This window comes from Harpia harpyja, chromosome 19 (assembly GCF_026419915.1).
Source record: "Harpia harpyja isolate bHarHar1 chromosome 19, bHarHar1 primary haplotype, whole genome shotgun sequence".
NCBI classification, from domain to species: domain Eukaryota; kingdom Metazoa; phylum Chordata; class Aves; order Accipitriformes; family Accipitridae; genus Harpia; species Harpia harpyja.
Genome location: NC_068958.1, coordinates 9,444,002 through 9,471,651, shown reverse-complemented (window position 1 = coordinate 9,471,651; position 27,650 = coordinate 9,444,002). Strand labels below are relative to the sequence as shown.

The window sequence follows — 27,650 nt, the reverse complement described above, 5'->3', positions numbered from 1 at the left end:
GCAGCCCTCCTCCCCTGCTTCCCCCCTCCCCGCCTCCAACCTGGCCCCTTCCCTGGGCCTGATTCTGCCCGCCCTGGTGCTGCTGTGAACCAGCCCCAGGTGTGCTGGATGGGAGGTACAGCCGGGTCAACCTGATACAAGCCTGTGTGAGGGATGAGCTCCGACCCTTTGCAGAACTGTTTCCCATCCCTCCCTGTACCTGTCTGGGATTTCTCCTGTCAACGTTCCCACCAGTTCCTTATAGACTGGCCTTTCTCAGCAGGGATCTGTCTTGGGATGTCACCAGCCTCTTCACATAGGTGCCATGTAGCGAGGATTTATGGCCTCTCACTCATTTCATGACCTGGATCCTAGTTCTGCACTGGTCTGTTGTATCGTTGTCTTTGTTCCCATAGTCAGGAGCATGGCATCAAGGACAAGTGTGGCCTTGTTTCCAAGAGGGACCCTGGGTTTTATCCAAGGTCTTATCACCTAGCCTGGGAGAGGATGCTTAGGGCTCCCATACCTTTGTGGAGAATGGAAGTATGGGTTCATACACTGCGCAGCATGGGTGGTGAGTTGGTCGAGGTGGAGGTGTCTCAGATCTCGTGTGTGTTGCACCCCAGATGTCTGTGCTAACCTCCTGCCTAGCCCATAAGCCTACACCCGCTGCAATTGCTCCTTTAGGTTCAGAGCAGGATGTGTCATGCCGTGCACGCTCCTGGGGTGACGGATGTGATTTAGATAGTGTCTGTTTATTCTTGAAGATAGATAGGTCTGTGGTCCAGTGTGGTTCAGGTGTGACCCACGTTCCCCTAAGTGCTGTCAGACCACGCCGTGGCTCTGTTCTGGATCACCTCCAGGAGATGTGTGTGTGTGGGGGGGTGCATGTAGGTGTGCAGAGCTGTGTTCTTCAGTTGTGCCTTTTTCAACCTATTTTAATTAGCCCAAGGAGACAATATCCTGCACTACTACATCAAATGACCAAGCCAGGCCCTAAGCTTAGTTTTTAGCTTTTTCTCCCTGCCCTCCTAGATATTAGCCAGGTTTCCTACAAGGGGAGATAGACATAGGTGAAATGCAGGACTTGGCGGGTGGAAGGAAGAAGAGCCGATTCTTTAATACTGGCTTTACAATGGGTATATCTGGAAATTTCAGTACAGGTCATATATTCTGTTAATGAGTTGGGCTTTCACAAACCTATTTAAAAAGAAAAGAAGCAGTTAATCTTGGAGTATGTATATCTGGGCTCCACACCTAAATGGGCTATTATTCAGAAAAAGGTTCAGCATTTATTATTTCTAGCACATCCAGCAGCTTTATTCATGGCTCTGTACTCCAGAGGGCTATCACTCTAAGAGCCCAAGGCAATAGGCAGTCCTTCTTCTAAGGGTTTTTACAGTTTCTCTGAGTTGGGTACTTGTGACAATCCTAGTAGATGCTGTGTGTGGGTTAATATTCCCTAACTACCTGTGGAAATCAGGTCCTTGGGGAAGTCAACCATGTATTTTTTGTTGCTGTTGTTTGAAGTGGAAACCATTAATTACTGAGAAGTGTTTGGAGAATTTTGTCTTGTCTAATATGACTGTGGATGTGCTCAGTACCCATAGAAATCTCTGCCTTTTCACATAATAGAAAACCGATCTCTGGAGCTCACTGCCATAAGACAAAACAATTCATCTCTCTGGACAATAGCATTGTAAAAATCAAATTGCACAAAAAAAACTCTGTAAGGGACATAAAGTGAATGAGGCTAATGTGATCAGGAAGAAACCCTCTTACGCTCAGGCTACCCACTGCTGTGAACTGCTGCTGAGCCATGAAACTGTCTGCTCTTGGGGCCACAGCTCTGCCCCAGAGAGAAAGCTTCTGCTCTTCTGTCCATGACCACTATTAGGAGACCAGAGGGTTTCTAGAGGACAACACACGGCAAGACATTTCTTCTCTAGTGGCTCTGTCTCACCAGAAATGGGCTGCAATGTAGTAGCGACCTAGTCTCTTACATGCACCTTTTGTTCAGGTTGCTCCAGTGCTGAGCACACGCTTACAGTGACCTGTAAGAAAGTAAAAGGGAAGACGAGGGACCTTTGAATGCAGGGGCCACTTAATTGCCTTTGTTAGACTGTTACAGACAAATGCAGTGAATCCAGGCCAGGGAGAGGGAAAAGCTTGATCAAGACAAATGAAGCAATCAAGTTCCCAGGTCTCGCCTCCAACCAGTAGCTTCGTTGTACAACAGGGAGGATTTTTAAAGTCAAAATCATTGCCAAATCCAGATTGAACTGAATGATTCAGGATAAAAAAATAAAAATAGGGGAAAACTCCAGACATACTTATGTTTTGTTTGAGCATTTTCTAAGTGAGATAAGTTTTTATTTCAAGACATAACTTTTGCTCTGGAATAGTCTTTTTTATTTTTATGTCTTGGAGGGAAATGTCAAACCTGAACTGTAGCAGATAATCTAAACCAAAATGTTTCCCTCTACATTGAACAAAAATAGTCATTTTTTTTTTATGTATCTTTTCTTTTTTCCTTTCCAGTATTTTAATTCACTGGAATATTTAACTAAACAATCCCTCCTCAGCCTCCTCCCCAAACCCCATTGTTTGCAGACTTCTCTGTTTTCCTATCTAAGAATATTCATAACACTGTGATATGAGACAGTCCTGCTCTGGCTGGCTTCTGTTAGATTAAGTGACCCCTAAGCTCTTATTGTTTTCTGCAGTTTATGAACTACTTTAGTTTCCAATTATTTGAATTGCTTTTAACTTTTTGGACTATTTCTTCTTTTTGCAACCCCCACATTTGCACAATTGTAGATTCAGATTATTCACTGGTTGGTTATTTAGCTCATAAGTCACCAAGGCCATGGCTTGATGAAGAGTCATCACCCTCTTCTACCTGGAGGGTCAGGTCTTCTGGGAATGAAGTAAAAGCAAGGGGAGGAGGCTCTCTAAACCCTGATTTGGTGATGAGCGTTGGCTATTTAATGTCTCTGTCAGCATGTCCCTGCCTTAGGCTTCCCAGTTGTGAAATAAAGATCCACACCCCTCTATCCCACTCTTGTGTGCGTCAGGAGAAAGGCATGCTAGAGATGGACATGCAGGGACACGTATGGAAGGTCTAGGTGGAAATGACAGCTATGCGTTCATGCACAGTGCTTAGTCCACATTCCTAGATGCGCTGTTGATGATACATAGGGAACAGGCAGACCCAGGCTTCGTAGCCTGGAGAAAAGTGTTTATGAAAGAGAGAGCAAACATGTGGCAGCAAAGCCAAGGGAAGCAGACGCACCGCACGCATGCAGCCCTTGCCGGGAACGTTTGAACAGGTTGTGGCACTGTCTTGGAAGGAGTGTAAAGGAGGGGAATGAGGTCATTTGCTCAGTCTGTGCAGATGGGAGAAATTCTCGGGAATTCACTTCAGGGCAAGTGAGACACTGTTCCACTGCCACCCCCTTTTCTTTATGTAAATACTGTGATGCAATAGGCCAAAATCAACTTCCGATCGCCAGGCACTGCAGGCTATTGTTTCAGCTCCTTCCCACGCTTCTCCAGAGAGATCATGGACAGATAACAGATCATGCACATAGCAGTCTCTCACTTGCATTCCTTTGCTGTTCCTCAGTGCCCGTTAGCTGCATCTCTTCGCCTGAAACACAACTGGTATTTAGAGAAGTCTCTGCTGGCCTGCAGCTTCACTGATCTGCTAGGTAGTGTTTGGTTCAGTTCCTGAGGAATTGGAACCAAGAACATTCATAGTTAAATGCACAAATGGACTTAGGCACAGCAGCAGCGCCCAAGTCATAGGGCCCTACTGCAAAATGATACCCTACAGAGGGGAGATTATGGCCCAGGAGCAGGGTTCACCAAAACTCCCAAGCTGGAGGTAGGTAGGAGTGCTACGGGGAGGCTGGAGTTGGGATGGGCTGGACCCAGTAGTGTTTGGTGAGCATTTGAGTTGGTCCTGTGAGATGAGGGTTTTGTAACATTGCTGTCATTTAGCGTTTGTAGCCTTTGGGATAAGGATAGCTTTTCAGAAGAGGCTGGCTGTGTAATGTGATCCAAGCATTGTGAGAAGTACCCCAAAAAGCCCCAGAGTTGCCAGAGAAGTACATGTCTCCCCATCCAGCTAAGTTCATGTGATTGATGTGAGCTGTTAAGGGTATATCTGCTGACCAGTAACTGCATGAGTTGAACAAGTTCTCCTTTACACTTTTCACAGCCTTTCTTATGGACAGGTAGCTCACCTGAGGCCTCAGTGCACCACCAGCTCAGCACTAAAATAAATCACTGTAAAAAATAACATAGCTGAAGACTGCAGCTGATCTTTGAAGACATCACTGCAGAGGTCTCGTTTGTTCTCCAGGGTGCTGTAGGTGTGTTCCCTCCTTCATGTCTTTGTGTCTTTGGTTTCCTTCCCCAGGTTACTCCCTTCCCTATGTCCTGTGACCTACAAGGAGAGTGTGCTTGCCGGGACCCTAACGCCCAAGAGCACAATCAGAAAGACCTCCGTGGCTTCAGTCTTGGGTAATGCCAAGCGACGTGGAATGGAGGACCACACTGCTCAAGGCAGGCTAGGAGAGACACCACATCCCTTTTGGTATCGTTTTTAACATTTAGCTGCTCAACTGGATGGCATTTCTGCACCAGGGACCCTTAGAATTCAACCAGTCTGCCTTTAATTTTTGTCCAAGGAGAACTCAAAGTAGGGGTTTATGTATTAACTATATCTTAAATAGCGATGACGAGAAACAAACAACCAAGAGTCAAGTCGAGAAGACTTTCATGTATCAAAACAGCATGTTAAGCCCACCTAATTTGAACAGTTCATATCTAGATTCAAGGCGAGAAACAAGCTATTTATGTACACATATTTATAGAAATAAGTAGAGAAAGAGAGAAAGAGTGAAAGATTATGATCAACACAAAAACTTTCCCCTCTCCAAACTCACAATTCAGACCGTTCATGGAAGAGGCTGTGCTCTTGGAGGACTCCAAGCTGAGCCTTTTCTGATGCTGAATGCCAAGGTATCGCATGCTCGGGGCACTGAGGTTGGGGTGGGATCTCCACAGGGCTGTGCCTCTTGGCAAGTGACTTGCCAGACGCCCAGCCAGCTCGAGACGTGGGATGCATCTGCTCCTCACAGGAACGCTACTTCCAGCCAGGGAGCTCAGCAGACTGCAGTGGCCTTTCTGTACAGCTCCTCCTTCTCCCCCTGCCCTCAAAAAGCCAACAAAAAGTCCCCTTGTAGCCTGCCTGCAAGCTGCAGGGCTGCTGGGACGTTTCTGTGTGGAGATGGGCAGGTGGTCCCATGGTGTGTTTAGGGAGTGGGGAGTCTAAGGACTGGCATCGAGGAATGTGGATGATTGCTTCTGAGGAGCAGAGAGGGTAACTCGCGCCCGCACTTGTCATTTGAGCATGTCTGCTGCTGCTACTCCTGCTGCTATGTCCCATACAACTAGTTTCCTTACTGTGTCAGGACAGGGTGAAAAACAACCCCATGCAACCAAACAGTCTGCCTTAAAGCTTACCTATAACCTGCCTTTCAAACCCTCTGGTCTCTTCCTCAGCATTGGGGCAAGAAAACAGGACACCAGCCAGCCAAAGGAATCTGCTTTCTGGTCTCCACCCAGCCAAGTGGTTCTCTAGACCTCCTTCACCCCCCTCTTAATGCTGGTCTACATCTAACAACCGTTTCATGCTCATGTTTTCTGAGGAGAGGGAAGAGGAGGAGGAGGCACATGATATGGTGAAAGGACTGCAGGAGACAGTATTAGAGTTTTGGCCATATTTGTCAGTATTAAGCTGTCAGGCCAGTGGGTCAGATGCTTTTGATAGACCAGGAGCTTAGCTGCTTATAATCTTCCAGAAGGAAGGGCATTAGCTGCAGCAGACTTCACGCTTCCCTGTCATATAGCTCCATCGTCGTGTTTCAGCCCAGAGGGGAACATGTTGTGCCAGACCCTTGGGGACTCACTTCATCATAGGGTTCATCATGTGGAGTCACTGAGATGCCCAGTGCATCTAGTGCTGCTGCTGCTGCTACAACCCATCCCACAGAAATCCCAGAGGTCTTTCCAGTGTGGCTTGGGCTTGTCTCCTGCTGCTTCAGGCTCCCGCTAGGAAGAACACACATCCAAAAGAACATTCTTCCAAGTGTTAAGTCTGTCTGTTCCTTGGGACTCTCCTGACTTGCACAATCTACTGGGTAAAGACAGGTTGGGAATACTTTTTCCTACTCCTGCTTGATTGAACATTTAGGCACTCTAGCAAGGCGGAAGGGTAAGGTGAGGGGTCATGGAGATGAATGTAAAAATGGGTAGGAGAACTAGAAATGGAAAACTGACAGAGTTGTAGGTGCAAGGAGCCAGGCTCTTGTCACCCACTGTTGGGGTTGTTTCTATCGGAATAAAGCAGAGGTGAATCTCAAGAACTAAAATGTAGAGGCCTGGAGAGGTGATTGTCGTAAGAAGGTGAGCAGCTCTCTGCTGTGAAGCTCCTAGTTACTCCCAGAGAAGACCTGGCCATGGGAGCTGTGTGGATGGCTCTGCCCCCCCTGTGCAGGGGTGTACAGGAAAGAGAGGCGCAGTGGGATCAGGGCTCCTTCTGTGGACTTAGGCTGAATGTCCTCCAGTGGAGAGAGCAGTGGCAAAAACCGGGCCTGGGCAAAAGTTCCATGTTTGCCTCTTGCCATCTAATTAACAATGGAAGGAAATAACTCTGAAAAGGTTGCTTCCTTCTGGTCCCTTTGTCCTCCTGTTTTGTGTTGGCAGTTTGTTCGTGTGCCATCCAGCCCATCAGAGGACCTCGCAACCTCAAAAGCCTTTCGGACTGCCACTGTATCATGTCCTCAATGCCTGCGGCATCTCGGCATGATCTCCCCCCTCCACCCCACCTGGGTTTCACCCCAGCAGGGAGCCTCAGTTCACGTCCTCTGTGCATCCTGATGGCAGCTCAGTTTGCAAAATCCACTTCTCAGTTATACAGCTCAGCATGGAGAAGATTTTCCATCTGCTTTTCTCACCTAGGACATTGCCTGGGAAAGACAGGTCTGTATAAGCATTATTGCCACTTGCTGCTGTGGGCTCCCAGGAGCTCAGGGCCTGCTGAGCTCCTCTGCCCAGCCAGGGCCAGCCTCTGCTCGCTGAGTTGGAGTCCTCAGCTCAGGGGAGATGGTGGCCTGTTGCCAGCACAGCCTCACACCTCAGCTTCACTCCTGCAGTCCAGGGGTGACCCAACTCCCTTTCCCGTGGGCAGGCTTTCCATGCTGCTATTTGATTTTTTTTCTAACTGCCATGTTGGCACTGTCCATCTCCTCCAACGGGGCTGACAGAACTGGGAGCAGAAGAAGTTCTGCCCTGAGTCATGTTAAACCCAATAGCATTTTTTTTTTTTCTCCATTGGGAAAAGATTGCATTTGGGCAAAGCTTTGCCCTCTGCATTTCAGGTGCTGTACCGTGCACCCGGGGGGATGTGAAGGGAGCCGTGAGGCATGGATACTTGTTCAGCTCTTGTCCTCTGTGCTCCCACCCTGGGGCAAGGTCAGCTGGATGGCCTTGCAGCATCTACCACTGTTAGGGCCTTGAATGCCCTTGGAGTCCCTAGGAAAGACCCTCCATGACTGTGATGGCCATTGGGTGGGAGTTGGGAGGGACATTACCCACCACCTCCACCCACCGAGCCAGTGGTGTAGGACAACATCAAACAAGAAGTTTGGGGGAACAAGAGAGGGTGCTCATGCCGATGAAATTTAGCTGCTCATAAAGTCCAGGTCACATTAGTGCCAAGATCTTCTCTGTCACAGATGATAGCAAGCCAAGGCTGCACCCTACCTGGGGCCACCAGCCAGCCTCCTGGCTATGGGTGGTGTCCATGGCCAGCAGGAGGGAAAGCTGGAGCAGAAAGCAGTGAATGGTGCATGGTGGGGTGGGAAACTCCTATCAGCTGCTACCCCTCTCCCTCCCCACCCTCTTGCAGATGGGCTGCGCTGGTGTCCTCTTGCTTTTCTTGCATCTTCCGCTGTCCCCCCCCAGGCTGAGAAAGGAGGATGGCACCAGAGGACTCTTGGAGTCGGGTTCCAGCTACCTCCCTTCCGGTTTCGGTTTCACTTGGTTGTAACTGTCGGTTTGTTCTAGGTTTTACCTGTGTTAAGAAAAAAAAAAAAAAAAAAGGAAAAAAAAAAAAGAGAGAAAAAAAGAAAACCCAATAGCCAACAAAAGTTTCTTGCTGCAACTGATTCAGGTGGGGGAAAAAATAACAACAAGTGAGGCTTTACAGAGAGGAAGAAAAGAAAAAAAGCCACAAAAAAAAAGGAGAAAAGAAAACCCACATAATCCAAATCCAAGAAGAGCAAAGCCTATTTTTGTGTGTTTGAAAGGAAAACACTGATTCTGCCAGCTGAGTAGAGAGCTAGATACTTAAGTGTAGATTTCCCTAGAAGTACCGTGAGGTTTTATAACATTGTCTGGTTTTGTTTTCCTTGTGCTTTGTGATAAGTCCAGGAACTAAGGCTAAGGTATTTTTTCCCCTGGTATATCGTTGTTTCTGGGGGGAGGGGGGCGGAGTTTATTATTATTTTTTTTTCCAGATTATTTTTTTAAGTGTGTATTTGTGCTTATTTTTACATTATCCAACTGTACATACACATTTAACCAGTATTTCACTGTGCTCTAATTACTGCACTCAGAAGCACTGCACAGTCTGAATCCCGAAGAGCTGCGAGAGACTGGGGGTGAGGGGGGGGAAGGAGAAAGCTGCTACGTGAGCAGACAGGTGATTCCCGTGAGCGGGAAGCGGGGTGCCGACCGTCCCCTTCCTGCACTCCAGCCCGTCATTTCCATTTGCGGCCAAGCTACAAGACAGGAGGGGATGGGGTTAAGTCAGCCGAGGCTGGGATGCTCAAAGGGGTTTCGGAGCTGGCGATTTGGCCTTTGAACTTTTTTGGATGCTGTGGAAGTTCCCAGCCTTTTGGCAGCATCTTGCCCTCCCCGCCCAATCGCTGGATGCCCCAGTGAGAGGTGATGGGCATGTTCGTATCACTGGGAGAGGACTGTATGCCCAGCTTAGATACACTCTTGAAATTGTCATGGTTGTGGGGCCCATTTTGGTCTCAGTGGTTGCAACTGAGCTGATTTGCTTTGTGTTTCTTCCACATCATCCCACCCTCTGGGGAAAGCCATCTCCCTGCCGGGGATGTGGAAGCACGCCTGTCTCCAGCTGACCTCGTGTGTTGGGCACGCTGCAGCCCTGGGGACAGTCCCCTTTCCACTGGAGGACCTTGACCACTGAGTTCAGTGGGAGCATGACCAAAACATCAGCAGGAGCAGGTCCAGGTGGCCCAAGATGTATTTCCTTGGAGCTACAGTCAATTTGGGCAGTAGGGGTTTGGTGTTGGGCTGTTCCTGCCACCTGGGGAACCGGTGTTCAAACGCCCAGCGTTTTAGTGAGAGCAAAGTGGGGCTTAATGTTTTGTTTCTGTCTTAGTTTGGCAAACTGAATTTTCCCCTTTTTGTCTGATCTATACATCCAAGATTCATCAAGAATAATAACTGCTTCCTCTGAGGCCAGAAACAAGAGCTTGGATTGGCTTCAGGTGTTCGATGAGGAGTCTTGGTGCTACTTGTTGGTGGTGTTAGTCCTGTTAGATCGAGATGCGGAGCTAATGAGTCCAAGTTGTCTTTGGTTCCCATTCTGATTTGGTTTGGTCTTTTGGTTTTTTTCCTTCGTTTGGTGAGGCCACAATTTAGCCACCAGTTTCCATCTTCTGAGTGCAAAGAACCAGGGCTTTAACGAAACATTTCACCAGCAATTAAAGAGGGAATTGGAACCATTGTGGAGTTTGCATTGTACGGCCTCTGTAATTACTTACCTGTCTGCAGATGATAGGCTGAATTTTGCTCCCATCAAGTCAACAGGGGTTTTTGTTGTTGTTGTTGACTTCACTGGGAGCAGGATTGAGCCATACTATATATATAAATATATATAAAAATATATATATGATATATATATAATATTATATGTGTAATATTATATATATATATATCAGTGTAATATTTACAAATAAAACTGTGATCTCGTCTAGAGAAAAATGTATTCATATTACCAACTGCTCTTCCATATTTATGTATCATATTGTATCTTTTTATTATTGTTATAATTATTATGATTATTATGGTTGTTATTATTATTATTATGGAATCTTTCTTGGCACCTTTTGGAAGCCACGTCAACCAATACTCCAATGAAGTGCTGAGGATCTATTTTCACAAGAATTCTACTGGTCTACTGTATAAAAGAGAAAAGAAAAAAAAAAAAAGAAACAAGCAAAATACAGTTCAACCCTTAATTCTGTACCTCACGCCTGTACGTTTGCTGCTCCGATTTTGGGTTTTATTTTGCGTTCGTTTGTTTTTAACGGATCTAATTTAAGTCTCCAAGCAATATATAAAGATGTAAATAGTAAAGCTTATTTATTAAGATTGTCATCTTTTTTAATTTATATTTACACAATTGTTCATCTAATTTATTTTTTTTTTCAATACAGTTTTTAACAGTTGTCCTTTTTTGGTTCATGATGTTTTTTAAATCATTTGCACAGAATTTCTTTATACAGGTTTTTCTTTCTTTTAATAAGCAACAACTTCCTCTGGTCTTTCAAAAACAGGTCATGTTTCACTCAAAAAAAAGTTATGTCAGATTCATCAGAAATATTTTGCCATTGTTGATTCCTATACCCTAAAGTTCTATATTATATAAATATATAATACCTTGTATGCTTAAATATTTAACTGTGTGATTTTGTATATATCTTCATACACATGCTCACACACATATGAGGGTTAATGTCCCCAGATGTTGGGAGAACAGAGAATCAGAAACACAAACAATATAAGCTTGTATTAAAGAGTTCTGAACTGGACCACTTGCTCTTGCCACGTCTCCTTTGCTGTCGGTCGAGCCGGCCCCGAGCATCACTGGGTACCCGGGGGGGTGGTGAGTGTGGCTGTGGGGCCCCACATCTGGCTGCAGAGCTGCACGGGCCACCCTGTCCACATGCTCCTGCTTGAGCTCCAGCGCTTTGGTGTTGGGCAGGGGTTTTGAAAATCAGAGTGTTTTGACAGAGCACTGATGGGAGAGGGCTGCAGCAGGTGGAGGGAGGCAGCACCGGCCAGAGCCACGTGTCAGCCCAAGAGCCCATTTCACCTCCAGCAGGTTTGGTTCTGTCAAGGTGGGTCAGGTCCTGCTTCGCTCGGGGCAGGCTGGTGCCTGGTGTAGGTTTTGGTGTGAGAAATGCTTGAGAATTTGAAGGTTGGATGCTTCTGATTTTAAAAAGGAATTTTTTTTTTTTTTAAAGTTGTTGTCCGTGGTCTCTGCTCACCCTCTCCATCACATGCAGAACATGGTCATCCAGAAAATGAGTCCCAATGGGAATTTGCCTTGCCTCAGGGGTATTACCAAGGAGGGAAGGAAGGCTGAAAGATAACTATGTGCAGCCAGAGCTGAACATCCCAATGCACAAAGCCTTTGGACACACAAGAAAACATACAGATAAAGATAAGGCAGTCTCCAGTGGTCAAGAGATAGCTGGGCTTGCAGTCCCCCCCATGCCAGACCAAGGCCTTGTAAGGTATGCACAGTGAGCTCACGCACATCTGGTGATGATAAAGCCCTGTGCCCAGTATAAACACACACACACACTCTCACGCACACATACGTACGTACGCACACATGCAAGTGTTACAGCCTGTCCTGGTCCTGACCGCCCCCCAGAGTTGGCTCACCTGCAGTGAAGGTGCATGTCTTTCTCCTCCTGGAGAATGAGGCTCTGCAACCCAATAACGTTATTTTGGTCGGCGCGGCGGTGGACCCATCTCAGTTGCATGCCCACAGGCATGCACAGGTCCAAAAGGAAACAGGGTGGACTCAAACCACAGGGCTGTCAGTTCTTGCTAATGTGTGAAATAACCTGAGTTGGATTAAGAAACTTTTGGTCCTTCAACACCAAAAGTAAGGCTTTTTTTTTGCCACGGCAGGTGTTTGCGGAGAGAAGGGTGGGCTGGAGGAGCTGCAGCTCCAGCAAAGCCTGCAGCAGCCCAGGGCTCAGCCCTGCGCAGCTTGTGCAGCCCACCTGCCCCAGCCGAGGGCAGTTTCCCTGGGCAATTAAGTTGATGATCATTAATGGCCAAGTCCTTTGGCCTTGTTCTGGCCCACCATCTTTGCAGATTTTCCTCCCCCTGAGGCTTTGCCTCCCCTTGGTCCCAGCCACGCTGGTCCTGCCGCGTTGCCTTACTTTGCCGATGCTACCCCCGCACTGTTACTGCTCCGGCGGGACCCCCATGCCAGGGCTGTGGCCGTGGTACCGGACCCAGCCTGCCTCCTGCTCAGACCCTGCTGTGGCAGGCGAGGAAAGGGACTTTACGCTGTTATACTGAGAAATCTGTATTGATTCAGCTTCCAAATGTGAATTGATTCAGCATCGACATCTCCAAACCTTGAGGATGCGCATCCAGGCAGTATAGGTGCCATTTAACCCTGACAGCTATTGACCCCCATCCTAAAGAGAGTCGTTTTTAACCCAGTTAACTCCTAAACTCATGAATGTTTTAAGTCCCCAGGAAAGCCCTGGTAAGACATGGCAGCTGGGCAGAGGACAAGGAGGGAGTGCATGGGGGCAGGAGTGTTAAATACCAGCTATGCTTTCCCTGTTACACATTTCCCTTTGCATCTGCTTTAGTCAGCGTTGGGCTATAATGCCAGCTAGCTCCATTTGCCATCCTGACGTAGTTACGGTGCTGGCTGGTACCACCTTGGCCCCCTTTAAAAGTGTAGCAGTAATACCATAGTGTGTAAGCATTCTGTGGATTGAACAATAAATTAATTCCACGCCACACAATCCATGGGACGTTTGGGGGCAATAAACTGAAGGGTGAGAATAAATTATTATTTATTTTTTACACTGGCATAAATGAGTCAGTAAAAAAATGGTTTGCATTTTAACTGTCAAAAAGATCCACTGCAATATATTGAGCAGGGAGAGAGACAGAAAGAGCACAAGCAAGAGCGCATCATGCTGTCTATACCATCCTTGTCTGTGGTCAATGCATTATTAATAGGGTATAAGCACATCACAGACAGCCCTATCAATAGAACATACTGTAGATAAAAAGGTCCATAAACAATGTATTAAATGGGTTGTGTCTATATTGGACAGGGCTCTGAGCAACCTGATCTAGTTGAAGATGTCCCTGCTCATTGCAGGGGACTTGGACTAGCTGACCTTTAAAGGTCCTTCTATCCCAAACTATTCTATGATTCTGTGATTCTATAGCAATATACAAATCAGTTGGCTGTGTGTTGAATTATCTATTAAGCATTAATAAGGACCTTAAGCTGGGAGCTACCCATAAAGCCAGAGTAACAGCAACCAACTCCTGCTGGGCTGGGCTGCAGTTGCTGAGCTATGTTCAGCTCTGTTCCTCCCACATGTGCACTATCACCTGAGCACCATCAATTGAAATGCACAGTCAAAACAACAGTTTCTAAGTCCAGTTTATGTGTCTGTCTGGAAATCAATCACTAAAGAGAGGGAGAGGAAAAGAAAAAAATCGATACATGCATTGAGCAAGGGCTGAAGCCACTGTCCTGAGGGATGGCAACAGGGCTCGTGGCCACCAGCAAATGTTAAATTTGGCTGAGACCTAGCAAGGAAGGCAGGTTTAATCTCTCAGCCACATAGCGGTAATGGCAGTCACCTTGCTGTGCGATGGCCAGCCCAGTAAGTCTCATGGCGCGCTCAGAGTCGCCCAGACTGGGCCAACAGCCTCTCCGAGAAGCCCACACGCTGAAGTGACTGCGAGGCACTTGTGACACCAGCTGGGGTTCCTGTTGGCCGCATTAAATCAAAAGGAGCTGACTGCATTAATTATATATGAAAGCTGGGGAAATTGCTCTGAAGTCATATGGCAAAGTCCTCTCCCAGCTGAAAGCCACAGCTTCTCAAACAAGTATGGCATTGGTAATTGTGGTAATGGGAAAATGAAGCTGTTTGTTAGCAACTTTGAACAATTTGAACAAAAGGACACAGAGGCTTAAAAAAAGCCTCTGTAGAAAGACTGGAATATAAAGGAAACTGCTCACATGGTCCAGCACTATCTTTTCCTGGGCTTTTCCATTCCACTCCCTCAGTTTTTCAGTTTCTAAGACACATACCTGGGAGGTGAAGAAAAGTGAGCCATTCCCGGGCCAGAATTCTCCTTTTTGCTGCTCATCAACTACCACAACACTATGATGGCCCCACATTTTCCCTCTGCCCTGAATTGGAATAACAGCTGCCTACATCATTCAAGTCAAGTCAACAACTGGCTTAAGTTCTCCGATAAAATGCAGCCAAAGGGCCAGGGTCTTAGATTTTTTTCAGTACAAATGAGGCAATACTGTGTCAAAATAGTTTTAAAGGTCTTGAGAATCTTTTGGCTGACTACTCTTGGGCCTGGGGAAGATCGTTAGTGGTTAAAAACAGCTTTCACAAAATTAATCTTTTTTGCAGATTAAAAAGTTATTCACAACTTTTTGATGACATTACTTATGACGAAGAACTAGTCCAAACAGCAACACAGTCACTTCTAGCCACCCCTCCACGCTGCTCTTGAGATGTTATCATCTGCCAATTTATACATTTATAAACTGCTTCCCCACTCATATAGTTTTTTAAAGAAGCCCAAGAGCCCCATATCTAAGCTCACTGCTGCTCCCCTTTATCATCATCCAGCCCACGGGGATGAACCAACTTCTGCTTCAGGTTTGTTGGCACTTTTGGTGAAAGAGTTGAAATATGGGACTGATTCTGGCTGAACTTCATAGCCCAGCTCTGTCTTTGGGCACTCACCTTGCAGCACAGACCTGCTCAAAATGTCACCCTAATAACATGGTCTTTCCTGAGCCCTAACACTGCTGTGTTTCTGTAAGGAGTGAAGGCTCCATGCCACAGCGGCTGCTGAACGGGCTTGGAGAGACGGGAGGGTGGACAGGAGCAGGGAAGGGAAAGGGAATCCTTTTTGTTGCACACCTTATTAATACTGCAATGCTCAAACTTTCCACCCAAGCATTTAAAGCCTCCTGACCCCCGTAGCACCATATGAGATGCCAAAGCTGAAGCACACCATACTGACTCAAACCATTCTCGAAGCCTGTGCAGCTCCTGGTGTCCGGGAGCTGCCGAGAGCACTCTGGGCACAGCCGTGCCCGCCCCAGCCCCAGCCCCAGCCCAGCCCTGCGAAGGGCACTTGCAAGGCCAGAGCTGCCCAGGGCATGTGCCCCCACCATGGTGGGACTATGAGCTGTGGTGGTCCCTCCTGGCTTAATTTCATGGCCAGCAACACTGGGAGAGGCAGACAGGGCAAGTGTTCTTAGAAAAAAAAAACAAAACAAAAATCCAGAAACCTTTTACTTTGTGTCTTGCAGTGCACAAATTGATTCATGTTGGTGATGCTCAGCTAATCCTGCCTCTGGCCCAGCAGGTACAACGTGCAGTTTGCATCCTCCCAGCACAAGATTTGAGCTTGCAGGCCACTGAGGCATCCGTCACATCACAGGGCATTGTCATGGCTAAGCATGAGTGTTTGTTATTGCAAGGCTTTGTCCATCCCAGACACCCCCCATGATGGAGAAGACCTGGGCCGCCCATGCTGAACAGCCTCTGGCACTCCCTCAGCAGAGCCTGCCTCATCCAACCAAGCAAAAAGTTAAAAAAAAAAAAAGAAGGAAAAGCAGAAACCAAACAAATAAATAAAGAAGCAAATACAGCACTTGACTCCAGAGGCCTGTGCCGTGGGAAGAAGCTGTCCCAAAGTGGTGTGTCATCAGCGGCACAGCAACCCAAACAATCAGCCCCTCTGTGCACCGTGCCAGCTGCAGCTTGGCTGGGGATGAGGGCGGTGGGGAACAATGGCCGTGGGGACAATGGGGATTGTTCCGGGCTGCTCTGCTCCTCGGGAGGGGACAGCCCCACGCAGCCCTGGGAGGGGACCTGTGGCTGTCACCAGCTCTGAGCTGCCAAACAAGTGGCAGATTTGGGGTGCCCTTAAGAAGGGCGTGTGCCCACTGGGACGTTCAAGGGCTGCTGAAAGTGGCAGTGAATAGGTTTGTCAAAAGGAGGAGTGCGAACACACCTATGGTGAAGAGTGAGCAGCCTCTGCAGAGAAACCACCTCCTGGTGCTGAGCTGGAGTTTATGGGGTGCTGGGGAGGGGTGCATGGGTGGTGGGAGTAGGGCCAGGCTGCGCAGGGAGCAGTGGGTGCCCTGCACGCACCCATGACTGCTCTGTCGATGCCGTTACCTGCACGTGCACTCACTGCAAAGGCACATAGAGGAGGTTCCTCTATGACCCGAACTCACGCTGAAGCTGGTGACTCCATCCAGGAGCCATTGATGCCAGGTTACCCTTCCCCGCTTCATGCCATCAGGCAAATAATTTCAGCTTTGCAAATGGATGTGGAGACTTTTTATCTATTAAACCTGGATTATGGCATCTTTTTGCCCATCTCCCCACTCACTTTTCATGTTTCATCCACCCCTTAGTGCTCTCCCCACCCAGGACAGGACTGACCCAGGTCTGCCAAAGCCCAGCCAGTGGCACAGCAGTCGGGGTACAGGTTGGCAAGAGGAACCAGCTCCTGGGGTGGCAGCGACTTGCTTTGGAGCAAGGACCCCTTTTCCCTAAGGGATCCAGAGGAATGGGGGGGGCGGGGGTGTGCACACTACAGGGCACGGGTCCATCTGCCAGCATTGCTAGGCTGTGACTACAACTGTTTATCTTGAAAGCCGGAGGGTTACATTCTCCAAAGTTTCCAGGGAGAAAATACAGACCCTTCCTTTCAGCTGCGCGCTGGAGGATGTGTAACCTCGACGAATTCCTCGGTTTTGTTTGGCTTGGGTATGCCGCGCTGGGTAGCATCACTGGCCAGAGGCTCTTCTGGCTTTGATCTGGGAGCTAGGTGCACTTCTCGACAGGTTAATAGCCGTCAAACTCCGCAGCCTTCCTGCCCGGGAGTCTAGACTCTTCTACCTGCTGTGTACATATTAACACAGGCTTACACACAACTCGCTCTGTATACGTACCCGTATGCAACAGCCAGCCTCACCAAGGATGCGAAGCGAAGCTCTTCAGCAGCCTTCCAAGGTAAGCAGCAAGAATTAAGCCCCTGGTCTCTGCAGTGGACACAGCTGCAGCGTGGAGCCAGGGGGACAGCCAGCCTGTCCTTGCGCTGCTTGTGATTTGTTCCCAGCAGAAGTTAGGGCTACCAGAGTTGAAGGGCTCCTTTCCATCTCCACCTGCAGCAAAACAGCCCCGTGCTGCGGGCTTTGCGCCTTCCCGCCGAGCTCTGCTGAGAGAGGCTTCTGGGATGGGTATCCCAGGCATAAAAAAATACCACTGTGGGGGAGCTCACTGTATCAGAGTGGAGAAAAACATGCTGAAGGGCATCCATCCAGCCTGTATTTTGGCTGGCATCTCCTATTCCTGACACCTAGCACCACACTCATGATGGTCAGGAATCCCACGAGCAGCATTAGCCCCATCACACCTACGATTGCCTCGTCCCGTCAGCAGCGTTACAGAAAACACAAGCAATTTGTCCGTCAGGTCGGTCAACACCGGCTCCCGCCTGCAGTGAAACCGCAGAGCTGCTCCCCATCGCAGCACACACTGCACGAGGCTTTCAAGAGAAATGAATCATCTCCAAGCAAAAACAAACAAAAACAAAATAAAGCACCATGTTTGTAAAATACAGGGAAAGGCACGGCTGTGGGCCAGAGCCTTGAGAAAACAAGACAGCTTCAAAGAACCTGGGGGTGCACCCAGCGCTAGCAGCAGCACGCTGTCGGGCCGGGACCAGCCAGGCTCGGTGCGGTTGCTGCTGGCCCTGGCTGTCCCGGTGTGTGCCGTGTCCTGCTGAGTGTCCGGGGGGGCGATGGGACCGCTGCCCGCTCTGCAGCTGCTGGGAGGGGAGGATCAGTCCCGGTCACTCTGCATCAGTGGCTCTGAAGACAGGTTTGGGGTCCCCCCCAGCAGTCCATATACCATGTCATGGCATGTATGCCATGAATGAAATGAGCAGCTCAGTGTGACACCGCGGTGCCAGAAACGCCAGTCCGGGCACCAGCCAGAACGCCTGCACATTTGCACTTCAAGGGTTTTGCTGTGTTTTGTTTTACACAATAGCAAAGCTGAACAAATATTGCTTCACCTCCTCCCACACCAGTGTCTCCCATTTCAGGAGGTGCAAGATCTGTGAGCTCTGGTCTCTCTGCGTCTCACAGACCTGCTGCAGGCCTGGCTGGTGCACGGGGTGCTGGATGGGTGCCGAGAGCCATGCCGGGGCTCGGCAGCTCCAGCCAAGCAAATGCAAAGTCTCCGTTCGTCTGCAGCAAGTCACAGTCATCTCCTTCATCCCCCACAACCAAACTCAACAGCCACCAGCCACCTCCGAAGGGCAAAGGGATGGTTAACGGGCAGCAGCAGTGCTGGGGGCTGAAAGGTTTTAACACCTGTGGCATCGTGGTCCCTCCATGGCCCTCGTGCTCGTTGCTGTACAAGCCTCAGTGATGCAGTGGCCATAGCCCAGATCCCTCGGTGGCACTGTCCTCTCCCTCTCCGTCACAAGAAGGGATTTAGCTTAAAAATTGAGACCTCAGGGAACCTGCAATGCTTTGGTGTTTGGGCCACAGGCTGCTACATCAAGGCAAAGTTTTCTGTGAACTCCAGTGGGACTTTGACCAGGTGCTGGAGGCCTTCCCAATGTGCAACATCAACATGGCTCAAGACAAATGAAGAGACATAACCAAAGCCGGGGGCAGGGAACAGGATGGAAAAGAGCAGTCTGGGAGAAACAATCAGAATTATTTAAGTGGGTGCAAAGCAGGAAAATAGGTTTAGCTCAAGAAGAAAAAGGTCTCTGGCTGAACTTCCTCCACATCAAATTCTGCACCTTTGTTTGGTTTCAAAACATTTTCGTTTTGAAACTCAACCTCCTGCTTGTTTGCTTTTACATTAAAGGGTTAAATAACCTGAAAAACTAAACAAAACTATTTTCTTTGGGCTGACTAAACCGATTCATTCAACCCACACTGTTCCCTTTTCCCCCTCCAGGTTTGTTATTTTGGTTTAAAAAGAAAAAGCAATAGCTTTGAGCTGATCCGATTTTTGGTTTTCCCCCCCCCCCTCTCACCCTCCCGCCCTTTTTGGTTTGGCTACCAGGCTGAGAAATCCATTACCCACAGGGATCCCAGTCCAGCCTAACCCACATCTGACAGTAAAAGAAACCAGATTCTCCATGTCTTTTTAGCCCCTGGCTTCCTTCTTGGGCTTTCCCACACGCCTTCAGCTCCCACCGGGGCTGGTGGCTGAGCTGGGTGTTGGGGAGGGAGAGGACCCTGCACAAAGAGGCTGCACTTTCCCCTCCTCTCTGCGTGTCCAGCTCTTGGGGTGAGTGCCGGTTTCCAGATACGGCCCCTCATCTCAGCCACATCCTGGCACGGGGACAGCCGTCGGTGATGCCCTCTCTGGTCCTGAAACCCTACGAATGCCCAAGCAGCGGTGAGACGGTGTCAGGAAGAAACACCAAGGAGGCAGCGAAGATGGACTTAATATGAATCTTTAATGCACAGAACAAGCCGCCGGGAGCCTTGCGAACGAAGGCTGCGCACGGAGCCGGTCTGTCAACTCGGAGTGGTACAAAAGCCCAGCTTGCCTGCAGCGTCCCGGCACCTGCCTGGCATCCCCCTCCGGGACCTTCGCTGGCAGCGCGGTGTCACCGGCCACCCGCGCCACCTCCTCCTGGCGTCCTCGGCCACCACGGCACCGGGGCCCTCGCCCCACAGCTCCTGCCCAGCGGCAGGGCAGGCAGGGCAGGCAGGGCAGGCAGGGATGGGGTCACCCTGTGCCCAGCAGCTCCCCTCTGCCTGGCCCTGGCCTCGAGTGGGTATCTCCTCCTCCCAGGGTTTTGGAGCGTGTAGTCCAGGAAATTCAGTAAGAAAAGATTAAAAAGGAGAGGCTTTTATGCTGAGTCAAATTAGGTCATTTCTTTTTTTTTTCTCTTGAAAAATTAAAAAAAAAAAGGAAAAGAAATTAAAGTCCAACTTGCTGATTTCTTGTTTCTCTGCCGTCTGCATGAGAAAGTCCTGTTTGGCCTCGCTGTCCCCTTCCACCCCCTCCAAACACCACCCGACCCCGAACCCCACCAGCCACTCAGCACATCACGAGTCCTCGACTCCTCAGAGTCCCTTTGCCTCCCACAGCTCCAGGCCCGCACCTTCCCTCACCGCCCCTTGGACTCCCCGTACGTGTTGCGCAGCATGGAGACCATCTTCTCCTCGCACGTTACTTTGGTGTCCTTTAGGATGCTGTACCAGACCATGCCGGGCGGCCGGACTTCTTCGCTGCGGCAGAACAAGTAGGGCATGGTCTCGGTGCGGCTCTGGATGTAGGCACTGCGTAGCAGGGTCGAGCAGTGACTGCTGACCTTCTCCAGCCTCCTCAGGATCAGGTGTGCCTTCCTGGAGGGGACAGAGATAGAGACAGAGCAGGGTGGGCAATGCAAAGAGGAGACCAGGAGCCAGGACTTCTGGGTTCCATCACCAGCTCTGTCTTGGGACAAAACCGGACAAGACCCATTGCCTAAGACATTGTCTTCCCTGTTTCAAGTGGAGGGAAGCACCGTGTTGCCCGAAAGTTCTGGGTAGAGCTACTATTTCACAGCACCACGTCAACAGGGCTGGAGGGACCTCAGGTCTGACCCACCAGAGCAGCTTGGGTGCCCTGGGGACACTGTCTGCCACCGGCTAGATTGTCACCACCACCACCATGTGCTCCTGGAAGGCTCCAGCGCATGTGCTGGCCCCCATGCACCCTGGTGAGACCCCCTGCACCTTCCTGCTCCTGACTGATGAGCCCAGCCCTCCCTTTCCTGTTTTCCCAAGTCTCCAGGAGGCAAATGGCCCAAAAGGACTGACACCAGAAGAGTGAGGAAAAAAAGCACAACACATTAAGACAAAACAAAATAAACCCATAAGAAACCAAGAATCCCCTTGTGGGAGTCTGCAAAGTGCTAAATCAAACAAAGGGAGGGGAAGAGGGTTTATTTCAGTGGTCTGAAAGTCTCAAGATCACAGATTATTTCCTCTCCCTCTGGTGCCACAGGAAAGCTCTGGATTCGGGGCTAGGGAATTTCGCAGTTCCTGCAGGAATGTAAATTCCCGATAATGATATGTCAGGGGCAGCGCTGTCAGTCAGCGAGGCATAAACATGGGGATTATTTGATTATGAAAGCTGAGTGATGTTTCAGCCCGGGCTGTGAGCTCCCAGCCGGGGGGGAGCGCTGGGAGCCTGATGTGGCCGCACACCCGCAGGCACCCGGGGATGGGACGCCGGGGAAGGGCTGGCCAGAGTCACCCCAGCACCAGAGCAGAGGGCAGAGACAGTGGCAGGAGGCAAGAGGGCATCCCGGCATCCCCAGCCGGCTACGGACCTATCCCTCCAGAGCGGGAAGACTGGATGAAAGCTGTAGGAAAGCTCTGCTCCTTCAGGGCTCCACAGGGAAAACTTCCCCGCTCCTCCCCGGGGGTGACGGGCTCACCCGTTGGTTGGCTTTCCAGGGGAAGGGGAGAGCAAAGGGAGTTGGCCCTTCTTGGACAACACTACATGGTATCCATGCATCAATGTAATCTATAAAGACAAGCCTGACTAGGCAATTTGAGCCTCATTAGCTATACACACACATATATAATAATGATGTCATGGGCTGAGCTGTGCCCAGCTCTGACAGAATACCTCTACTCACGCGACTTTCCACAGCAGCCACCTGACCTTCTACAGCATCCAGTGCTCCCACTGCGTGTCAAGACCTGACACACTGCCCAGAACAGGTCCTTCACTGCTGGATGCCTGCCGCTAAGAAGGTATGAAATTCTATGATGGCATTAGATGCTTTCAGTAAAGACTGATTGATTAAAGCTAAGCTCAGCAGCAAATCAAAGTCTGCGGTGACTGTCACTACAGTTAACAGACCTCAGGAAATCACAGTCACTGGTGCTGGAAGGGGCCAAAAGGCATCATCTGTGCTATTTCCTTGCTGGGATCAACCTGCCTTGATGAGTATCTGTCTAACCTGTTCTTAGAGCCAAGAGCTGGTGATCCTTCCAGTGCTCACTCACCCTAATGCTAAGAAATTTTTTCTTAACATCTGCACTGATTCTCCCTTTTTTATCAGGGAAGGCTGAGCAAGCACAGGGCCCACAGTCAGTTCATAGGATGGACTTTTATGTGAGTTGACAGTGCTCGGGAAGAGAGCATTTAGCCAGAATACCCTCCTCCTCAAAAAGGATAACTATCATCTCTCTAAGGCCATAGCTCCATGGTCATCCTTATTTATTGTAAATCATCTCTGCTGCCAAAAGGGGGTATTGGCCCTTCCCCAGCCCATTTGCTTGTGCTTGTGCAGGTATCTGTGGACCTGAACTCTGCGCCAACATGGGGAAGTTGTCCATCTGAAGGCCAACGAAGCAGTCCATGGATTTTCCCCTAGACTGGCTCCCACTCCAGCTCACCACAAGGCTTTCCCAGCCACAGCAAGAGTGGAGTGACAATGAGTGGCCATGACCAGCCCTTGAGACAAACCCCAGTGGTGGGTAACCACAAGTGGACTCCCCAGCATGCACCTACACATGCTTGCTGGCCAAGGTCTTCTCTTCCTCTCCTCCCTTCTCACCACTTCACCTTTCTCCTACCCTCCGTAGCTTTCTTCACCCACCTCTCACTTCTCTCCCACAAAACCTGCCTTTGCCTCCATTTTGCTTGGCCTTCTCTACCTTCCCATTTTCATTACTTGCTCCACTTGCTTCCATGATCTTCTTGATTTTGCTAAAAATCACCATGTTGTCCTTGCTTCCTGATACATACTCAGGTCTCTTATCCAGGCAAACGCTCCTGCGTGTGAGGAGCAGCTCAAGGTTGGCAAGAAGTCCAGGGGCCAAACCATCCAGACCTGCTGAAGTCTCATGTGCTGGACACTGTGCTCCTCGAGGAGCTGGTCTCCATACACCTGCTGCATCTGCAGTTGTGCTCGGTGCAGTCGGTCCCGGGAAAGAACCAATGTTTAAGGGTGGCATGCAGCATACACGACAGGTTGGCTCTATGAGGATGCTGAAAACACACTGCACCGCGGTCAAGGAGGAGACAGGGTGATGGGGAGGGAGGGAATCAGGTCCCTCGCTTTCGGTGTCCGGTGCCAAAGCCCCAGTTTTGATGGGTTTCACCGCTTTGAGTCATTTATTTTAGTGGGGTAATGAAGTCATGTGTAAATGTTAGATTTAGCTTTCGGCTGTCAGCTGTTCCCTCTTAAAAAAAATAAGGAGAAAGAGAGACAGAGCGGGCGAGGGGAGGGGTGAGAAAGAGAGAGAGGCTTTCTGGTGAAGGCTGGGTAATAAATTACAGGAGCAGTTCTTGGGCTGCCAATTTAACACCATAAATCAAGCCCTGGGTATTACCCAAGTGCTCCCTGTGGAGGGCTGTCGGGTCAGAACGACCACCTTTTCAAATACTGGAAATGAAATCTTCCTAAATGCTGACCAACCTCATCCCTGCCAGAAACTTAATTTATTGCCTTATTAAAGGGCAGGAATCAGGAGAGGACGGCAGGGGAGTAAGCGAGGGGGGAGTCACTCTCATGGCTGCCTGTGGCCAGATCCTGAGCTCTCAGCCCCCAAAGGGATGAAGTAGCCCCCTTCACCCTCACCCCATAGCCCAGACAGGGGGTGTCCCCACATTGGCATGAGCCAGCAGTGTCCTCCCACCTGCCACGTGCCTGCCGCAGGGGCCGTTGTTTTAAGCAGGCGCCAGCTCGGGTCTGATTTGGTCTCCAATTATGTGATGGATTTAGGAGGTCACAGCCACAGTCATAAATGATGAAGAAGGGGATTTAAAAATAGTGATGGCTCTACATGGCTGCTTCCCTCTACAGTACCTCATGGCATGGTGGGGCAGAGGAAAGGGGAGGGGGACAGGTGACTGCTGCCAGGGCACTTTCCAAGGGCTTGTGCATGAACCAGTGCCCCCCTGCAGGGCTGTGTGGTGCAGTGATTGCACAGGGGACAGAGCACTGAGGTCCCTGGTTGCCAGCCCCAGCTCTGCAAGGATGTGCCCAAGAGCACGAGACACGTTACCTCCTGCTCTGCCCAGCCCCGGGGGTGCTGCCGCGGGGACATTTCTCCCCCAGCTGCACAGGGGACAGCAATCACTCACTTTGATGGCTGGTGTGGGATGAAAACGTATCCAGAGCCAGCAAAACCCTGCCCTATCATCTCACCTAAGAGGAAGGTACTAAAAGAGAATGAACCAGCATGAAGAAGCAAAGAATGATACCTGGGCTGGAGGGAAGGATGAGATTCCCGGGACTGCTGCGAGGAGAGGGTGGCTGCCTGGCTGCTGTGTTCCCATATGGGGTGATTTTGTCATAAATTCAGATTTTTCCACTCTACTGAGAACTGACCTGGGTCTGTCAGACCCTCGTGTGGGAGGACTCTGAGTCCGGGACTCGATGGCCTTTTATCACAGCCTCCCATCAGTACATTGCATTCCCCCTCGGTACCAGAAGGCAGCTGCTCTGGAGATGCACTTCGTCTCCTGCGGCTGTCCCGGCTGCCTGCCTGGGGGACTTACTCGAGCAAAGGAGAGGCTGTGAGCCCTGGGCTGATGCCACATCCTGACCCCATTGTTGCTGCTAGCCACAAGCAGGGGCATGGAAGAAAGATTTTAACTTTATTATTTGTCCTGCCTCCTCCTAAAGCCAGGCCCTGTTTGCAGTGGTCATAAGAACTGCCCTGAAAACACAGTAAGAGAAAATAATAGAGAAATCTCCCCATCGCTGAGTCAGGAAGCACTCTGGTTGCACAGATCCAAAGGTCTGAATGCACAGTAGCACTAAACCTTCACTGGTTTCGACAGATTCTTCTGTTTTGTTGGAACAAATTGACTCTGTGAGATTCACTTGGTGTCTGTAAGAGGAACGGGGGGAGCAGGAAAGAGGTGGTTGTTGCTAAAGGAGACTAGCAGGATGAGGCCAGCCAGGTGCCAAGATGCTGCTGACCACAGAAAGTCCTGGTTTAGGGCCACCTATGAGCTAAGTTTTTAATGTCTCCTTAATGTAAACGGTCTGGTTGGGACATCTGGCTGTCAGTGTGTCTTCTCACAAGCAGCTGTTTGCAGTAACCTGTGGGTTTCATGGAAACTGGGCTCACGAGGACTCCAGTGTGATGTATTTATTACACAGAGGCAATCAACTTCCCTCTTGTCGCTCAGTTTTATGAGCGAACATTTACTGTGAAGCTGAGGCTCATCTGATAAACATTTCAAGGTACGAAAATGAATGTCCCCCTGGGAAGGAGAACAGTCCGTCAATTAAAATCGTGTTACGAGATGGCCTCCCTTGGCAAATCCTCACTCGCTTCCCGCTACATCAGTGCCTCCGTTTCTGTCCAAGCTCCCTGAGAAGCCAGGCCGGATGGCAAAGCTTCGCTCTTGACAAGAGCCTGGCACCGTTGCCGTGGCGTTTATAGATGCTTCCCCTTGGCTGCAAGTCACATATTTCTCAAGTACAGAACAGGGGCATACGAGCGCTGCTAGGAGCTCACCTGGCTTGGTGAGGAAGACAGACAGCAGCTGAATCGACCACTGACTCCAGATGTAGCTTGGTACAGAGTCAGGCAATACAGGCAATTTAAATGTCACCTTGAAAATCCCATGGCTTGATGCAGGTATCAGGTTAGATAGCATCCTTCAATAAGTGTGTTGGATCTCAAGTAACAAACGAAATACTTCTTACACAAGAAGAGGCTGATGGTTCCCAGGGATTTAGAGAAAGGACAAACAAGTCTGCAGTGTCATCAAAGAAGGAGGAAGGCAGTGGGAAGGATGAGAATGGCTCTGTGCCAGAGACTAATGAACTACCAAAGAAACTATGACCAAGGTCATTTCTGGAGGAGGGCAAGCCCCAGGCCAGCTTGGATTCATGTCCAGGAGGGGTGTAAACTACTGTGAGGAGCTGTCATCCTGGTATTATGGATAGATCCTCAGCCGTGTCCAACAAGCAGATAGGAGCAAGAGGGGGAGAAGGAAAATATTTTCCAGTTCTTCATGGACTGACTGCAGGGCCCCATTCCTCCATCTTCCTCTGCTCCAGCTTCTCAGAGAACAACATGTTAGATGAGAATGCTGGATGAACCATGTCTCTAAAAGCTTCAAAGCAGGTCTTGAATCCTGTAAGAGACCTCAAGATGTCCAGAGGGATATGGCTACTTCTGATCATTTCTTGCTGAGTGTTTCCCAAGAGGCTGGGTGGCAGTCTGGCCTTTGCAGGGACACTGCCAGGACACTGCCAGCCCCTGGACACAATGGAGTTCATGTACCTGTGATCTCTTAAGAGTCTTACCACCACTTTCATTGTACACTGGGGGTTTGCAGATGCAGTCCCTCTGGAAAGGTTGCTCTTTATACTCCTGGAAACAATCCTCTCCCAGCCCTCCTCAGAGCATGAAATGTATAGTAAAGAGAAAATATTTCTAGCATAAAGCTGTATATAGGTAACAGATGAGGTGCCATGTGCTTGCTGGCATCCTTGCATGGTGTCAGGGGCACCACAGGGCTGAAATTTAGGAGGACCTTTCTAGTGCCTGCATCAGCAAGCTGAATTATTCTTTTGGGTGAGAGGGAAGGTAGAAAAGGGAATTTTGGAAATATTTACAGTTTGTATGGCAACCATATACCACTGTGACAATAAATGTATGTCAAGTGAGATAGATAGAGAAATAAATTGAAGGAAATGTCCATGAAACGTACCATTTAGAAGAGCCAAGTTTACCGCACGTAGATTGCTCAACCATTGACCCCTCTGATGGTATCAAATAGTCAATCTCCAGACAAAAGTAATAATCTGTTCGCCAGCACCTCAGCTCTGCCCTTCCAGGGGCTCAGAACTGTTTTTGCGTACAAATAATCCTCCTGCAGCAGGGTGCCTGCACTGCCACACACGTCCCCAACCACACGAGGTAGTAGCAGGTGCCCAAAGCCAGACCTGGGTCAAGCAGTCCTCTCCTTGACTGTCCACAGGGAATATTCTCTAGGTGTGGAGGAAGCTAGTCTGAATGCAGGATGTCAGAACGGATCTGTCCTGGGTGCAGAATCCATCCCACTATGGGGGGGCCGGTTCTGGAGGTCACATCATGTTCCTTGACACCAGTGGGCTCCACCAAAAAGTGCCCAGGAGGGATTCTGCTTCTCCTCATTACCTAGCTATTTGACATCCACAAATCCTATAATATAGGGATGGACTTGCCCTGTATTCCTCAAACACCTCCAAAGTATACAGCTGCCTCTGTACTGCAGCTCTTGATACCTAATGCTTGTCACTGTACACACCACTCAACACATACGTACCTGCTGCATTTTTGCTTCATTCCCCCAGTCACCCTTTCTAGCCACCCACCCTGCAATTAATCAGGGCACCTTTGAACCCTAGGCAAGCCATGGTCTCATCTACCATGGCTCTACAACTGAAGAGGATCTGAGTCGGTCCCGGTTTACACTCTGTCCCAGGCCTAATTTACACCCTTTGCCCCCCAC

General features: G+C 49.5%; 2 protein-coding genes across 2 annotated transcripts in view; one reads left to right on the top strand and one right to left on the bottom strand.

The window, feature by feature from the left end:
* PAPPA (pappalysin 1) overlaps positions 1 to 10,538 on the top strand; it is a 183,458-nt gene extending 172,920 nt beyond the window's left edge. Inside the window, exon 22 of the mRNA XM_052815534.1 lies at positions 4,406 to 10,538. Coding sequence (XP_052671494.1) covers positions 4,406 to 4,513 — 108 coding nt within the window. The 3' untranslated portion in view covers positions 4,514 to 10,538. The remainder of the gene's footprint in view (positions 1 to 4,405) is intronic.
* Positions 10,539 to 19,616: 9,078 nt separating this feature from the next.
* The window catches only part of ASTN2 (astrotactin 2), a 361,642-nt gene continuing 353,608 nt past the window's right edge, over positions 19,617 to 27,650 (bottom strand). Inside the window, exon 23 of the mRNA XM_052814688.1 lies at positions 19,617 to 20,533. Within this exon, the coding sequence (XP_052670648.1) occupies positions 20,296 to 20,533 (238 nt within the window). The 3' untranslated portion in view covers positions 19,617 to 20,295. The remainder of the gene's footprint in view (positions 20,534 to 27,650) is intronic.